The sequence below is a fragment of the Mauremys mutica genome, chromosome 2 (genome assembly GCF_020497125.1).
Source record: "Mauremys mutica isolate MM-2020 ecotype Southern chromosome 2, ASM2049712v1, whole genome shotgun sequence".
Classification (NCBI taxonomy): domain Eukaryota; kingdom Metazoa; phylum Chordata; order Testudines; family Geoemydidae; genus Mauremys; species Mauremys mutica.
Genome location: NC_059073.1, coordinates 41,328,889 through 41,347,124, shown reverse-complemented (window position 1 = coordinate 41,347,124; position 18,236 = coordinate 41,328,889). Strand labels below are relative to the sequence as shown.

At 37.6% G+C, this 18,236-nt stretch overlaps 1 protein-coding gene across 1 annotated transcript in view; it reads left to right on the top strand.

The window, feature by feature from the left end:
* Positions 1-18,236, top strand: part of VPS13B (vacuolar protein sorting 13 homolog B) — a 902,514-nt gene that overhangs the window by 698,861 nt on the left and 185,417 nt on the right. The window contains exon 34 of the mRNA XM_045002958.1: positions 11,176-11,878. Within this exon, the coding sequence (XP_044858893.1) occupies positions 11,176-11,878 (703 nt within the window). The remainder of the gene's footprint in view (positions 1-11,175; positions 11,879-18,236) is intronic.

Genomic DNA, 18,236 nt, shown 5'->3' with positions numbered 1-18,236 from the left:
GTGGCCCACTTTTGATCCTCCAGGATCCACAAGGTATGCGAGCGTGTCCCATGACTTATTCCACAATGGGGCAGGCCTCATTATGATGATGTAATCTGGGACAATTCCTCAGGAAAAAAAAATGTATAGGGAGTTTTTCCTCTTCACACCACTCTTTTGGGTTTTTCTGTGACAGAGCGTGGTCAAATCCAATGTTGTTTGTGATTTCTCTTTAAATGGTAGAGGTAGCTGTCATATTGATCAGGAGTGGCATTACAAAGTTTTTGTGATGAGTGTGGGGAGGATTGGGAAGCAGCAAAATATTGCCATTTGAACGTCTCTATGATTAGTCCTGCTCTGGTTCAGTTATGCTGCACTATATCATATGGTGAAATCATGGATTATAAATGTGATATTGGTCTGATCTAAGTCTTACATGTGATATTAATAACATAAGATAAATTCAAGTCTATGGATAATTGGCCACTCGTGCATATCTAATATTTTTACTATATCTCAAGTGGTACTGCCCTTCCTCCTGCTTCCTTATTTCTCCTCTTCCCCTCATTGTTTATTGGAGGGCTTCTCCATCTGATAATGAGTCTTCTATAAGGTATTGTGGTCCCGTTCTTGCATAAATTATGTTAGTATATCACCCTAATCTTTGATTTGCATGTTTCTGCCTTATTAGTATTAATAACTCTTTCACATTAGCAACTCTTTCTCATGTGTTGATGTGATGTTACCTATTACTTTAAAATTGTTTCATTCTGCTCCCACTAGAGTCCCAGGTTACTCTTTGTCAACTTGTATGAATCAAGATGGAAGCCTCAATCTTGACTCATGATTCGCTCTCCCACTAATTTCACCTGTCTCTGTCAACGAGAGAGTGATAAAGTTCATACCGTATCTTTTCCAGAAAGAAACTGAAGCAGTCACTTTTCAATGTATTTAAAAACAAGATATTCCGTAGCACATAGGTTGTGAAAGAGAGCACCTATAAAACTAAAAGGATGTTAAACATTTAACTTCCCCTTTGTGTCCTATCTAAAAGTCTCATAAAGTTCATCTACCTCAGAAATAAAAAGGAAAATAAGATTTTTCACTGCCATAAAAATTTATCTATATATTTTCCTTATCTGTATATTTCCCTTGGTTGGGTCTCTTTCTCATAATCAGGACGTGTTTTCACAGTGAAGTGTACCTCTTTCCGGCACGCCAACTGGAAACATGTCCCTTCCAGTCTCTGGGACCCAAATGACATAAGACAATCTTCCAGTCAGCTTCTCAGATGATGGGGTATAACACTCGCAAAATACATAGATACTGTATAGGAAAGATTCAAAGCACACATGAGAGTTACGTGCCTATGAGAGTCAATGAGAGATGGGCACATAACCACCTTTTGTGCCTTTGAAAATCTCCTGCTGTTTCATTAATATGCATCCTGTCTAGTTATCAGCCATTTCCACTCATGTAAATGCACGTTGCATATTGACTGTTTGTTTTTTAGCCCTTCTATTTATTAGATCCCTGGCATTTGTGTAAAATTTTCTCCATAGGGATCTGAGTGCTGGTCTGGGTTGGGCGCCTCATTGACTGAGTGCCCAGATTCATCCCTGATGGAAGTTTGTCAAAATCAATGGAGTTACACCAAGGATCAATTTGGCCCAACTACTATAATAATAAAATGCAGAAAATTAACTTAAATATGTTGCACTTCCTGCATAAGCAAGACTCCAGGTATTCCTCAGCAAGTTGCACTTAAATCTCCAGCAAAGTTCCTGGATTCTTCTGCACTCTGGTGCAGCGGACTGGACATTTTGTAGCAGTTTCTTTAAAACTTAAAAAAAAAAAGATCTTTTTAATGAATGAAAGCTAAAAATAATTCAATCAGTACAGTAGTCCCTATGTTGTTTATTTTGTTATTACATTAATTCATTTTATGCTATCCCCACATTTTCAGTTTTCTTCAGGCCAAAGATGTTTGTACTGACAACTGATAGCTGCATCATAGGGAAAGCTGAAGGTTTTGGCAACTGAGTAGAGGGCTCTATCATGGATTTTGTCATCTAAAGAGGCTTTGAAGGCAGGTGGGGATTGTGAGATACTGCTTAAAATATTGGGGCTGTCTGCAGATTCAAGTAGACAACACTGCAGGGGTTTACTCTTGCTTCACATTTTACAGATCATTTCAGAAACCATATGGGCTAAAATCATAAGTGTTTTACAAAATACAAATTTAGATTCTGGTGCACTGTTCTGCAGAAAGGAGTGTATTATAGGGCAAATTCCATGGCAGCAGACTTACAGAATATGTGGAACCCTGGCTTTAAGGCAGGACTTTATAAACCTTTTGATAGTGTTGACTGAACTTAAAAAAGACCAGCTAGACTTTTATAATTGGTGCGATGTATATTTTATATATTGGTGGGACACTTGTAACTCAGAAAGGCAGAAGAGATTGTGCTCAGTTTTTATGCATACACACTTTGCCTTTGGACAGAGACCAATGAAACTCAGCCCAAAAGGTGCATGCTTCCATTCAGATTTGTTTCAGAGTTTCTGTTGAATGGCTCTGCTCCATTTTTTCAAGGAGAATACAGACAGTAGTTTTGGGAAATTGTGCCTTGGCCCGGAGTACTCACTTTTGAAAGGCAGTGAGATAATGCCTATAGTCCTTTGAAGCAACTCAAAGAGGTAGCTGAGATTATAGCAGTTCTTCTGACTGAGCGAGTCATTTGTTATTCAGGTTGTGAAACCTGTCTGTGGATTCTTTGCTGCTTCCATGTACCCATGTAATAGCAATTGCCAGGAGTGCTTTTTATCCTTTGGGTGTGGCAATAAGATGGGACCTTTTCTTTTGGATACAGACTTCTCCACACTTATCCATGCCCTTGTCAGCCAAAGGTAGGATTGCTGCAATGCACTCTTTGGGGCTACAACTTCAGACTATTTGGAAATAGCAACTAATGCAGAATGTGGCGAGTTGCTTATTAACTTATGTTTCATACAGGAGTACATGTCAACTTGCCTCTTTATTTTGTAATGGCTGCCAACTGATTTTCCTGAAAAGTATAAGGTGTTGATTTTTATCATGTAAAAGTCTATATGATTTGGGTCCTGCCTACTTTGGAAACAGTCACTCTCCTTTTAGGATGCTATAGTAGCTTGAGCCACGGCTGACTAGTTCAGTTGGTAAAGCATAAGGCTTCTACTCTCAGGGTTGTGGGTTCAAGTACCGCTTTGTATGGTTTAGTTCCCGTGGATGTGTTTCTGGAAGATATGCTGTAGACAAACATAAGTTACCCCTAATCAACACAATTTATTGGGCTCAGTACAGGGGTAACTAGGTAAGATTGAATGGCCTGAGACATACAGGAGGTCAGAATAGATGATCTAATGATTCCTTCTTAAACACAAAGAATATATGAAAGCTGAAGTGTTAAAACTAACAGCTCTCTGATTTCAATGAGACAGGGTTGATTGCATGGCATTTCTAGTTGAGGAGACCTTAACTTTAGAATTATTTTCCCCCATTCCTTAGTCTGACATAGTGCATATTTTCTGGTCTTCAGGGCATTCTATAAGGCTAATTTATTTTTCCAGGCTTTTGGGGGTGGGGGGTGGGAGGAGGCAGGTGGAGTTCATTTGCTTGGGCCAGGAGGCCTTTATTGACATCTTTGATCTAGTAAGTTTCTGGTCATATTCTTAATTGATTGTATGATGCCCAAAACCTAGGACAGGCACTTTTATACATTGGAGACACTGATATGTAATGTGCTATTTGGGATACTGCACTAACAGTACATACAGTTTCAGTTAAGGGGCTGTCAGTAGACTTTTGTCTTGTGAAAATCATCTTAAAAGTTACTTGTATTTAATGCATTATGTAATTTAATTACATTTGATGCTAAAAGCTAACCTCATTGGTGGTAATCATTTTGTTCAGGAAAAACAGTCTCTGACTTTTCTTTCTATAGTTTCGATGAGTTCTGCTCTCAATCATAGTCCTGGTAATGGGTGTCTGAATTTATTTAGTTAGTTCTGCATCTTTTCATTTTTCTCACGGTGCATTCAATGTTTATTAATTGGAAGTATTATCAGATAGTTACTTTTCATGCTTTTTATCTGTGGATGTCATTAAAGAGATATATTTGGTATTTCCTTATCAAAAATTTTTTTCCTTTTCCATGTTCATGATCAAATGAGAAGTTTTTTGATATAGTTATGCTATTGGTCAAGAAAACACTGATTTTTAAATAGCAAAACTCTGTTAGTTCAGTATTGCAACACTTACAGAACAGAAATTACTTTAAATTACATGGTTCAGTTACATCATCAAATATGCTGATGGTTTCACAGTTGATCCAGCCTTAATAGCACTTTCAGATAGTTTGATGGGACACAGTTGTTTCCAGTAAGATCAGTTCAACTCTAATGGACTATTCAATTCCATCCAATTCCATCTTAATGGAAGTATATGTGAAAGAGGCTTGAAACTAAGACTGATGCAATTGCAAAACTTTATGTGAGTTGTTAAAACCAAGAGGATCTCTCTGAAAGTTTGTCAGAAACCATGATAAAAAAAGAGTTAAAGCTTTGATTGCATCATTTTGAAAAGTAGTAAAATTGAATGTACAGTAGCCATTTTAAAAACAAAAAGTTAAACCTCGTCTTTTGACAACACACATACACAAACAACAATTTTGATCAAGGTTCAAGTATATGTAATTGTTTTAACCTAAGCCATGCTTTTCTTACAAAAAAAACAAAGAAGCAAAAATAAAACTGAAATTAATTGCAGACAAAAAGTGGCCAAACTTTTTATTTAGAATTTTAAATATACATTGCTCTTGGACTAAGACCTGTATGCCAAGTTTCATCCTGGAATTACTTTTTCTTTAATTGAAAGTATATATCTCTAAAAAAGAGGCTTGTACAAGTCTCGATAGATTCTTAATATAGTATAGTAAACATGCTGTTTATATTAAGAAAAAAACTATTAATTCTACCTGGGTTAGTAGGAATTTCCATATTTGGCTATAACCACATTACAGCTGGAACATTTAGCACAGCTTTCATATATAAGTATTTGAACTGATATTTAACAGACAGTAGCCTCTTATTTGAACTTCAAAGAGCTGGAAAAAGTATTTCATTAAGGAGGAAGCTGAAACTATAGTACTTTTTACCATCCTATCAGTTATGCAATGATGTATATAATTAGTTCTGCTTTTTTGTATAATTACTGTAATATTGTGAAAACTTCAGTTGCAGTCCAATTGGGAGCTATTATATGAAATCATAGATAATATTGTGCTCAGTGAAATTAACTTTTAAAATCGCCTTTGCTTTGCAGCAAGCTCTGGTGAAAACAACTTCTTCAAATGAGAGAGAAATTGGATGTTTGACTCTACATCTGTAGTCAAATGACCTAGATCCTCATCTTGCAATTGGATCCATGCAGGCACAGGCTGCCTGACAAGATCAATTGCAGAATTGAAGTCTTAGTTTAAAATTCAGCAAACTGCAAATACAGAACAGTGACATAATTTTAAAATGATAGTTCAAAAATGTGTGTTTCTTAATGTTACTCATGGGAGTTTATATGTCAGATTGGAAAAAAAGTTTTCATAAGTGTCAGAATTATAATCTGTGTTCATTTGTATAAATAGTTTTTAAAGCAAAACAAGTAATTAGTTTTAATTGTTATGTTCATAAGAACAATGTGGTAAACTGTACTTAACAAAGAAAAGGATCTTTAAACTACAATGATAGTAGTCAAATAGGTTTGCATCTGTTTGGCTTAAGATGCTTTGATAGATGAAGGACTTTAAAAAAAAAAAGTTGAAATGAAACCACAATATTTTTTCTCTGTAATTCTAGTTTAAGGACAATATAAAAAAAACTGGAACTAATTCTCTTTCTGTATTTGCTTTTATAGGATAGACAAGATGTTTATTTCCATGAAAATACTACTACTTTTTAGCAAGAGCAATAAAATTAGGTCAGATGTCACAATGATGTACCAGATGTGATTGGCACTTTGATTCTGTGGTTTCACACTTGTGACTTTTTCCATAATTTATATGATGTGAAGAATGATCTCATGATTGGCTGAAACTATTTTGATCAGAGTTAAGGAATGACTGTTGTAAGCTGGAAATATTACTTCAATAGTGCCGTTATGTAACCATAATTAATATTAGAAACTGGAAAAAATGCAGATGTATTTTAGAGCATTTCAAAAGATTCTTTTGCTTACAATTATTCTATCATTGGACTATTATTCTCTGTAGTTAAAGTAGGGACTACTAGTAAAACCAGTCATATCTCTCAGACAGGTAGGAACTTTTTAAGTGCGACCATTGTATATATAGACACATGTTGCTGATCAAAATGATTGAAGAATCAAGAAAATGAAAACACAGTCGATACAACAATGAAGTCGTCACTTGTTTTAAAATATTTCCCCTTTGTTTGAAAAATATGTTAATTATAGATCTAAACTACCATTTTCAGAGTTTATCTGGATAGTTTAATTTGCTTGTCTTTAAAAATTTGAGTTCTGAAGGATCTGTCTTTTAGCAAAAATCTCTCATGTATAAACTTATCAAAATTGGCCATAAATAAATAAGAGAAGTTACCAGATTTAGTCTGTCTTAGATCATAAGCAGAACTGTTTACTCAATATTGTAATTTGGAAAGGCAATTCCATTTATTTACATTGGATTTTTGATGCACTGCACAGTGCATGTTCATGAGCACATGCTAATATCATACCTCTTCACTATATATATAGTATATATATACACTATATACACACACACACTCTCACTGTATGCCCTATTGAAGTTAAGGGGTTAAGCTAGTAAAGTTACCTATCTCAATACATGAAAAGGAAGAATTAGCCACAGTTCCCTAGCTACTGGTGTAGCTTTCAACACCTTTTCCTTGGTGGTTAGTATTGATAAGCTATATAACTGTGAAAGGATGGGAAAATGCATTGAAGTCATATAAGAAGTAAACTATCAACTTGACATGTTTTTCTAGCTATTGAAAACTTTTTCATATTGCAACTCATTCTGACAGTGAGACTGTAGAATTCCTCTGATTTAAGTACCATCTGGTTATGCTCAAAGCTTTAAAGCTATTTTCTCAGCATAAAATTTCAGAGTCCTAAACTTTTTTCTTCGCCAAACTATCCATTTTTAAGCCACAAATATTTTTCCAGTCCTTTCAGATTTTATCTAAAAGTATATTTTAACAGTATTTAAATAGTTCTTAAACAATAACAATTTATCTTGATAGATGACATGCTGTGTTTTTTCATTTTATTTTAATTAGCCATTGTGGAACCAAATTCCCTTTTGTTTTATTCCTTTGAATACTGTTTAATTACAGTTATCATGCCAGATATCTTAAAGGTTATTGTACCAATACAGTTTCATTTAACATAAGCCATGTGGAATCAATAGTCCTGTTTCCTAAAGTGAATGCTTGGAAAATCTTACATTCATATGTTAAGAGTACACATCCTTTCCTCATTAGTTGGAAAGTACAGGGATTTTGGCACAGGTTCTGTGTGGAAGCATTGTGCAGCTTTTATATGGATTTTGTTTTTAGCCTTTGATGACACTGTTTAGAATAGGAAGTATCTAATAAGTAAAGCATTTTGTCTAATGTGCTGCCAGTGTGTTTAATATATGCCTGGAGGTCTGAAACATTATCTTCTCCACTACAGTAATATGCATTTAATTCTCTGAAAGCAGAAGGTCGAACTTTTAAAAGGGACTCAAAGTACATTTTCAAGTAAATAATTTAAAACATATGGGATAGGGGACCAGAGTAATGTACAGTTGGTTTTTATGGTTTAATCATGATCATGTTAATGCACACCAGTAGCTAATTAAAGAAAACTTTTATTGTTCGTTTTAAATGGGTTATGTAAAGAGTAAGAGAACTGATATAATACAGCCCAATGATAAATGTTACCATTACATTTGCTAACAGCAAGCTGATTTTGCTGTTTTTGACGTCTTTAAAGTATTGGCCCATTTATTCCATAACAAGGCAAAACATCTCTTTTGAGTTTTTCCATTGGGAGTCCCCCACCGCCTCCCTTTTAAAGGAGTATTTAATTGCTGCCCAGTTTTATTACCAGGCATACTTTAAAGTTAACTGCAAAACTTAACTGAGTAACTGGCCAAGAGTTCCATAAGAGACTGATATGCAAAGTTCCAGTGATACTCCTGCTACTTTTGTTTTGTACTCAGAAATTATATAATAAAACTGAGGAACTGTGTTGCAAATTATTACTTGTTTGTTCCAGTCTTTATAACAGGAATATAAGAAAATGTAAATATCAAAATTTCAGTATGTAGCTAGGTGGTGTGACTGATAGGTAATGTGATACAATACCTTTCACCTTTGGGTCATTAGTTCATGTTCCTCACTGCTTGGTACGGATCAGAAGAAGTTACCATCTGACTGCTGTTCGGTGACATATGTGAATTGATTTGGTAGTCTCGGTAATGTTTCTATTAGTCAGATGTCCACATCAGAAGAAACTCCACAGTTGGGACTAATTAGCACCCGTATTGGTAGTCTTAGCAAAAAGGCCAAGGACCAACTGGGAGTAGAGGAAGAGCTACCCTCTTACCCTCCTGCAGGTGTTTTGTCCGGGTCAGTACATTTAACAAATATTAAATTTACTTTTTTTAAAATGAAAAGGAAGAAGAAGAAGAAAAATAGGTTTCTAAATCAAACGAAACCTATAAAAACCTAAGAAAATGTACTAATTTGCAAACTGGAAGTACGTGTACAAATTTTTTTCATTTGTAAAATAGATTATCTTTCCCTAACTGAAATTGCATTTTCATTTCTTATGGCCAAATCCAGCCTACTATAAACACGGGGGAACTGTCATGATTCTGCTGCAAGTAGCAGAAGAATAGCAAACCACAGTGGATGCACAAGAGAAGTCTGCAGCCTCTATCCACTGTTACCTGATGCCTCTCCTCACAGGGCTAAACAGGTGGCTATGGACCTGTTTGGCGCTGCTGTGCTCCTATTTTGACCGTGGCATCAATACAGTTGCTGGTGGCCCAAATGCCCCTCCACTGTGCTGTGGAGAGTGCCGACCATGAAGTGCTATTGCAGGGTTTCTCCACAACTGCCTCTTCTGTCCATGCAGAGATGTTGCAGCCATGTTGGTCCCAGGGTATTAAAGAGACAAGATAGGAGAGGTAATATCTTTTATTGGACCAACTTCTGTTGGTGAGAGAGACAAGCACACCCACATAATGGAACTTCATCTGGCATTTCTAAAGCACCAATCATCGCAGGATCTAGAATAGGTAAATAATATTGCCAGTTTACAGATGAGGAGACTGAGGTAGAAAGGTTAATTGATTTGGCCACAGTATCAAATTGAGTCACTGGCTGAGGAATTCCTTGCTCATAGTCCAATGATTCATTAAGGCTGCTTCTAGTAAATTATTTTTGTAAAGGCTACCTTAAAAGTGATGTGATATATTTATGAGCCAATGATGAGAATCTCTGATAGAAATCAGCCACAAGGATTTTTATTGGTGATTTGAAAAATATGTACTATATATGAGTGAAGCTGAAAATCTCAGCTAGTTAACGGTTCTGTTTAGGATTTCCATGGTAATACTATTCTCTAGTATATTTACATTTTTAAGGAAATCTTTGCTTTTGTTCCCTTTGATTTAAAAAAAAAAGCATGATATAAAGGAATTCCAATAAAACCCCTCAGCTATTCTTAAAAATCCAAACCAAAACAAAAGAAACCAATTTCTTAGTATGTTATACAGTAGAAAGACTAAGGAGAAAAAAATCCAGTACTTCAATGCCCTTCACTCCAATTATGTTGTATTGTGAATAATATTAAAAGTACATGTAATTCGCAATTATATTTTTTCTAATGGAAGATATTGTATATTTGGGATCAGGTTGTGTTTGTCCCTTCATGGGTACACAAGGTGTAAGGAGACATCACCTTGCAACAGGTTTGAGGGCAGGGTCCAGAGACATTCCACTCTGCACCCAGAGGAGCTTGTGACTAGTGTAGGCAGTGACTCTGTGCTCCTCAAAGGAGCAGGATAGGGTGAGCTCATGTCACTACTTCACTTCCAACCAATCAATGGAGCTGGCTCTGAATCATCATTATTATTGTTGTTGTTGTGGAGTACACTCTACACCTTATAAAAGAGTATATTTGTAGCTGTGGTTGCTCTCCCCACCCTTCTTGGAGGATTTAAACTTTGCCTCAGGAGCAATGGCTCTTTGGGGCTTCTGCTTGGGTGGTGCACATCTGCAGTGCCCCCTACTGAGGGCTCTGCCTTAAAGGCACAATCTAACTCTTGATTAGTAGTATTCGCTGTGACACAGCTAAAATCTGTCTTTTTTAAGTGTTGCTCTAAGCAGTGATGTCTATCTAAACATTTCTATTTGATGAGATCCTGTGAAGTCATAGCCAAATGCATAAAACTCTAGTGAGTAAATATACCACTTATGCCACCATAGTGGCAGGCTTTATAAGTAGCTGACATTTACCTGAGCAGTGAGCCATGTTGTTTTATATAATGCAGCTGGTACTTGCGTGACTAAGAAAACATTCTTTCAAGTCCTACAACACAGTATTTATATCTTACAATTTCCATTTAGTCTTTTTTATAAATTTGAAATTAATTAGTACTTTTTTATTTTGTGTAAACATGCTAAAGCATTTTTAATGGTAATGGGGTTTTTTTTTTAAGTTTTAACACAGAAAACTTGGAAGAAATTCAGATTATTAACCTTTTTCTAATTGTCAAATATAATATTGTTTCATAGGGGCACAATTTTGTTTTAACTCATGTATTTCTTTTGGATTCTTTAGACTATAAAGAATTAGTTGAAAAAATGTAGTTTGAGCCTAGAAATCATTATTCAATTTTTTTCCCTTCACATATTCCTTTGGCACTTTGTCAGATGTGAGTCATCATTTCTTCGGAATGGATACCTGCTGTGCTTTCATGAGTGATTACTCTGTTAAAAGTTAACTTGGCAGGTTTTTTATAATTCCGTTTTTTGAAATCATGTTTAAATAGTAATTGTTTGCTGCCACTGAAATGGAAATACTTGAGATATGGATATAATAAGATAATATAATATTTTCCTTCACAGGTTTCCAAACAAGAACAGAAAAAAATGGATATATCTGATGGAGGAACAGTTGAAACTTCTTCACGTTATAGTGGTGCCCAAGACAGTGGCATTGGCAGTGACAGCGTTAAAATCAGAATAGTTCAAATAGAACAACATAGTGGCACCAGCCAACACCGCATTGCACGTCCTTCCCGACAGTCTTCCATTGTGAAGAACCTGAACTTCATTCCCTTTGATATTTTTATTACAGCAAGCCGGATCTCCTTGATGTCTTATTCGTGTACTCCTTTAGCTAAATCTAAATCATTGCAAGATCAGAAAGATGATGAGAAGATAAGCAAAAGTTCATTAAACCTTCCAGAAACAGATTCACGTGGTAGCCAAGACACCAGAAAGCTCATTCAGGCACCTATTTCATCAGTAACTGCAGATGATCTCTTGAACAGTAACAATTCTTTGCCCAGTGGGAGAAAAACAGGTCTACTGTCACTAGAAAGTCTTCATGCTTCCACAAGGTCATCTGCTCGACAAGCCCTTGGAATAACTATTGTTCGACAGCCTGGTCGTAGAGGAACTGGTGACCTCCGGTTAGAACCTTTTCTGCACCTTGTTGTATCCCAGCCTTCTGTACTCTTGAGCTGTCACCACAGAAAGCAGAGGGTGGAAATATCAGTGTTTGATGCTGTGCTTAAAGGAGTAACCTCAGACTACACGTGTACAGGTAAGATCATTTAAAGTCAGGAGGGTGTTAACAACTGTCATAACAATAAGGCTTCCTCAAAGTTTCAGGGATGATCAAACAGAAAAGAGCTGATAGACTAGACAAGACATATTAATTTAAAAAAAAAAGTTAAGTTTATATTCCATACTTGAACCAAATTTAAGAATAGAAGATGATTGAAATGAATAAAGGTTTAACCTTCAAGAACCCAGTTCTTATTTTATTCAATATTGTTTTCTCAGCCCCAGAAAAATAAGAGGCACTGTCATAGTATTTTAATGTATCAGGAGTTTCTGAACCAATATGATAAGCAATGAGTTGTAAGTCACATTTCTTTCATAAAGGGTATTTTTATGGCTGAAAACCATTATATTTTCCCATATTACTCCTCTGCTAAAATTAGAAGCAATACTTTCAGAAACACGTGGTATTTTAATCATAAACTGTACAAAAATTATAGTAGTCTTCTAAAGCAAGATGTGTAAAATCATTAAATTGAGAAAACTTTTAGCAAACTTTTTATGAAGAACTATTTAAATTGCAAATCAGCAATTTCATGACATATCTATCTACTACATACCACCTCCCCAGCAGGGTCTTTAAAACTCGGGATGGGGATTGGTAGTGGGAAGGTTTGACTTCAATTCACTGTAAGGAAGAGGAAAGAAGTAGCACCTGCCATTGGGGAGGGATGAAGAAAGAGCAGATCATTCTTATAATTTCTTCTCCTCCTGAATCGATGATGCACCACTGTCAGACATAATCACCAAAGATGGAGTAGAAGTGACTAATCCAGTCGTGGTACAGGGTGGGTACGATGCTTCCTCTTAAGTATTCGATTTCACACAGGTGTTTGAAAAATTATTTCTCCTAAGCTAAATAGCAGAATTTCAGACATAATTAACCAAATTCCTATTTGTATCAGAATTTTTTTGTATAACCCTAATAAATGCTAACGTAGGAAATAATATATTTTAGGCTCTCCCTCAGCTAAGCAGTAAGGTGTTATGAGAGTTTCCTTTCCTTAGATGAAGGCGGTCAATTGTTGGCTTTTCTGTAGATGTAATATTTGCTGTATTTCGTGTGAAGTATTTATAACAATGAAAAGTCACTTTTTTGATTAAAAATGTATCTGTCTGCCTATGAAATGTTAGGAAAGGGAGAGAAAATAAGACAGAAAATATCATATAGCCACTATATAAATCCATTGTATGCCCACACATTGCATACAGTTCTGGTTGCCACATCCCCCCAAAAAGACATTAGAATTGGAAAAAGTACAGAGAAGGGCAACAAAAATGATTATGGGTATGGAACAGCTTCCATATGAGGCGAGATTAATAAGACTGGGACTTTTCAGCTTGGAAAAGAGACGACTAAGAGGGGATATGACAGAGGTATATAAAATCATGAATGATATAGAGATGGTGAATAAAGAAGTGTTATTCACCTCTTCACATAACACAAGAACCAGGGGTTCCCAATGAAATTAATAGGCATCAGGTTTAAAACAAACATAAGGAAGTTTTTCTTTATGCACAGTCAGCCTGTGGAGCTCATTGCCAGGGGATGTTGTGAAGACTAAAAATATGACTGGGTTCAAAAAAAGAGTTAGATAAGTTCATGGAGAATAGGTCCATCCATGGCTATTAGTAAAGATGGTCAGGGATGCAACCCCATGCTCTGGATATCCCTAAACCTCTAACAGCCAGATGCTGGGACTGGACCACTTGATAAATTGCTTGTTCTGTTCATTCCCTCTGAAGCATCTGGTACCCAGTCACTGTCAGAAGACAGGATACTGGGCTAGATGGACCATTGGTCTGACTCACTATGGCCAATCTTACATTCTTACTGTGAGTGGCATTACAATTCTGCCCTCTACCAACCACCAGTGGGGCAAGAATGCCATGAGACATTCCATTAGCCCACTAGGATATTAGGGACCAAAATGTGGGCAAATCAGGACCCATATAGGTGAAGCAAGACTACCCAAAGAAACTGTTTCCAGGCCTAGACCTTGGGGAGATTATTGATCAGAGGAGGGCTCTGGGTGACATCATTATTTCTTCTCTCACCAAATTTCATACAACACATTTAATTTTCAAATAGTTTAATAAAGAAAAAATACATTTTTACCCAGCTGTAATTAATAGTTTCTGTGCAAAATAAGACCTAACTAGCATTTAAATGGTTGTTTGTGGAAGAGATTAACACAAGGAAGAAACAGACATCGAATCTTCCTTTCTTTTCTTTACTAAGAGATTACGGTAGAGTGAGAACATAAGGAGGTAGAAGGTTTCCTGGTTCCGTATCTCCATCCTTATTTTCTCTTCTCTCTTTTGTTTTTCTAATTCCAATTCCCATTTTTCTCTCCTCTGCTTTTCCCATCTGTTGCTCTCCTTATCTCTTTGCAAGAAATGCTGCCTCAGAACTTTTGCTGGGAGACTGGTAGTGATCTCTCTGTATATTTATTGTATACTACCTGATATACTTGCAGGGGGTACTTATTATAATGCCCAAGTTGGTCCCAGCCATGCCTGGTTGCTGGAACCATTTACAGGATAAGAACATAAGAATGGCCATACTGGGTTAGACTAATGAACCATCTAGCCCAGTATCCTGTCTTTCAACAGTGGCCGGTGCCAGATGCTTCAGATGGAATGAACAGAATAGGGCAATTACTGAATGATAAATCCCCTGTCATCCAGTCCCAGCTTCTGGCAGTCAGCGGTTTAGAGATATCCAGAACACGGGGTTGCACTCCTGGTCATCTTGGCTCATAGCCATTGATGGACCTATCTTCCATGAACTTATCTATTTTTTTAAATCCAGTTATATTTTTGTCCTTCACAATATCCCCTGGGAATAAGTCCCACTCTGCATTGTGTGAAGAAGTAATTTCTTATGTTTGCTTTAAACTTGTTGCCTATTAATTTAATTGGGTGACCCCTGGTTCTTCTGTTATGTGAAGGGGTAAATAACACTTCTTTATTCACTTTCTCTACACCATTCATGATTTTATAGACCTCTATCATATCCCCCCTTAGTCATCTCTTTTCTAAGCTGAACAGTCCCAGTCTTTTTTCTCTCTCCTCATATGAAAGCTGTTCCATACCCCCATTTCATTTGTGTTGTTCTTCTCTGTACTTTTTCCAATTCTAATATATCTTTTTTGAGATGTAGCGACCAGAACTGCACATAGTATTCAATGTGTGGGCATACCGTGGATTTATATAGCAGCATTGTGATATTTTCTGTCCCCTTCCTAGTGGTTCCTAACATTCTTTTTTGACTGCTGCTGCACATTGAGCAGGTGTTTTCAGAGAACTATTCAGGATTACTCCAAGATCTCTTCCTTGAGTGGTAACAGTTAATTTAGAACCCATCATTTTGTATGTGTAGTTGGAATTGTGTTTTCCAAAGAGCCTTACTTGCATTTATCAACATTGAGTTTCATCTACCATTTTGTCGCCAGTTGACCCTGTTTTGTGAGATCACTTTGTAATGCTTCACAATCAGCTTTGGACTTAACTGTCTTTCCTAATCTTGTATCATTGGCAAACTTTGCCATGTCTCTCTTTCCCCCTTTTTCCAGATCATTTATGAATATGTTGAACAGCACTGGTCCCAGTACAGATCCTTGGGAGACCCTGCTATTTACCTCTCTCCACTGTGAAAACTAACCATTTATTCCTACCCTTTGTTTCTGTCTTTTAAACCAGATACTAATCCATCAGAGGACCTTGCCTCTTATCCCATGACTGCTTCGTTTGCTTAAGAGCCTTTGGTGAGGGACCTTGTCAAGGGGATTCTGAAAGTCCAAATACACTATATAAACTGGATCACCCTTGTCTAAGGCTTGATGACCCCCGCAAAGAATTCTATTAGATCATTGAGTCATGATTTCCCTTTACAAAAGCCATGTTGACTCTTCCCCAACATATTTTGTTCATCTACGTGTCTGATAATTCTGTTCTTTAATATAGTTTCAACCAATTTGTCTGGTACTGAAGTGAAGCTTACTAGCCTGTAGTGCCAGGATTACCTCTGGAACTCTTTTTAAAAATTGGCAATCACATTGGCTGTCCACCAGTTATATGCTACAGAGGCTACATATCAGTTAGTAGTTCTTCAGTTTCATATTTGAGTTCCTTCAGAACGCTTCGGTGAATACCATCTGGTACTGGTGACTTATTATTGTTTAATGTATCCATTTGTTCCACATCCACCTCTATTGATACCTCAGTTTGGGACAGTTCCTGAGATTTGTCACCTAAAAAGAATGGCTCAGGTGTGGGAATCTCCCTCACATTCTCTGCAGTGAAGAGCGATACAAAGAATTTCATTTAGCTTCTCCTCAATGGCCTTGTCTTCCTTGAGTGTTTCTTTTAGCATCTTAATTGCCCAGTGGCCCCACTCATTGTTTGGCAGGCTTTCTGCTTCAAATGTACTTACAAATATTTTCGCTGTTAGCTTTTGTGTCTTTTGCCAGTTGCTCTTCAAATTCTTTTTTGGCCTGCCTAATTATACTTTTACACCCTGCTGCCCTCCCCTCATGTGGGATGAAAGGGGGGCTATAAAAGGAGAGTTAAGTTAGCTTCCAAATGTTCCAGGTGTAGCAACCCTCAGCCCTCTTTCCTCAGCTCCCTTAAAGGGGGCTAAAAAAAAGAAGAGAGTTGGCTCCACGCTGGAGGCCAGGGTGGCGGAACTGGAGGAGCTGAGAGAGGCAGAGAGGTATGTTGATGAGGCTTTCCGGGACACTGTAGAATTGTCCCACCTCCGCTTAGACAGCTCCTGTGCTGTTGAGGAGGAAGAAGGGCCCAGGGAAGTAGAGCAGTCGATGGGAGCAGAGGGAAACCTTCCCGTAGTTGGGACCCTCCTTCCAGATGGTGCTGGGGTTGCCTCTCGCACTGAGGTTACCTCTCCGGGGGAGGGAACTCCAGTTTCTAGGAAAAGGCAGGTGTTAGTAATGGGAGATTCGATTATTAGAAATGTAGATAGCTGGGTCTGTGATGACCGGGAGAACCGTATGGTGACTTGCCTGCCTGGTGCGAAGGTTGCGGATCTCTCGAGGCATCTAGATAGACTTATGTGTAGTGCTGGGGAGGAGCCGGTGGTCGTGGTACATGTAGGTACCAATGACATAGGGAAGGGTAGGAGAGATGTCCTGGAAGCCAAATTTAGGCTGCTAGGGAAGAGACTGAAATCCAGGACCTCTACGGTGGCATTTTCAGAAATGCTCCCAGTTCCACGCGCAGGGCCAGGTAGGCAGGCAGAGCTTCAGAGTCTCAATGCGTGGATGAGACGATGGTGTAGAGAGGAGGGGTTCACATTCATTAGGAACTGGGGAAACTTCTGGGATGGGAGGAGCCTATACAGGAGAGATGGGCTCCACCTAAACCAAAGTGGAACCAGACTGCTGGCACTAAACATTAAAAAGGTTGTAGAGCAGTTTTTAAACTAGGAGATGGGGGAAAGCCGACTGCTGCAGAGGTGCGTGTGGATCGGACACAGACTTCTCTTAGGGGAGAGTCTGATGATAGAGAATCTCCAGGTTATAGTCAGGAGCAGAGGAATGAGAAGTATAATGTAAGGGCCGGATCAGATGACAAACAGTCACATAAAAAAGAATCTGGCACATCAGAAAAAGGCAGGCTAATAAACAGGGACAAGTTTTTAAAGTGCTTGTACACAAATGCCAGAAGTCTAAATAATAAGATGGGTGAACTAGAGTGCCTTGTGATAAAGGAGGATATAGATATAATAGGCATCACAGAAACCTGGTGAACTGAGACCAATCAATGGGACACAATCATTCCGGGGTACAAAATATATCGTAAGGACAGAACAGGCCATGCAGGGGGAGGAGTGGCACTATATGTTAAAGAAAGTGTAGATTCAAATGAAGTAAAAATCTTAAGCGAATCCACAGGTTCCATAGAGTCTCTCTGGATAGAAATTTCATGCTCTAGTAAAAATATAACAGTAGGGATCTATTATCGACCACCTGACCAGGACAGTAATAGTGATGATGAAATGCTAAGGGAAATTAGAGAGGCTATCAAAATTAAGAACCCAATAATAGTGGGGGATTTCAATTATCCCCATATTGACTGGGAACATTTCACTTCAGGACGAAATGCAGAGATAAAATTTCTCGATACTTTAAATGACTGCTTCATGGAGCAGCTGGTACGGGAACCCACAAGGGGAGAGGCGACTCTAGATTTAATCCTGAGTGGAGCGCAGGAGCTGGTCCAAGAGGTAACTATAGCAGGACCGCTTGGAAATAGTGACCATAATACAATAGCATTCAACATCCCTGTGGTGGGAAGAACATCTCAACTGCCCAACA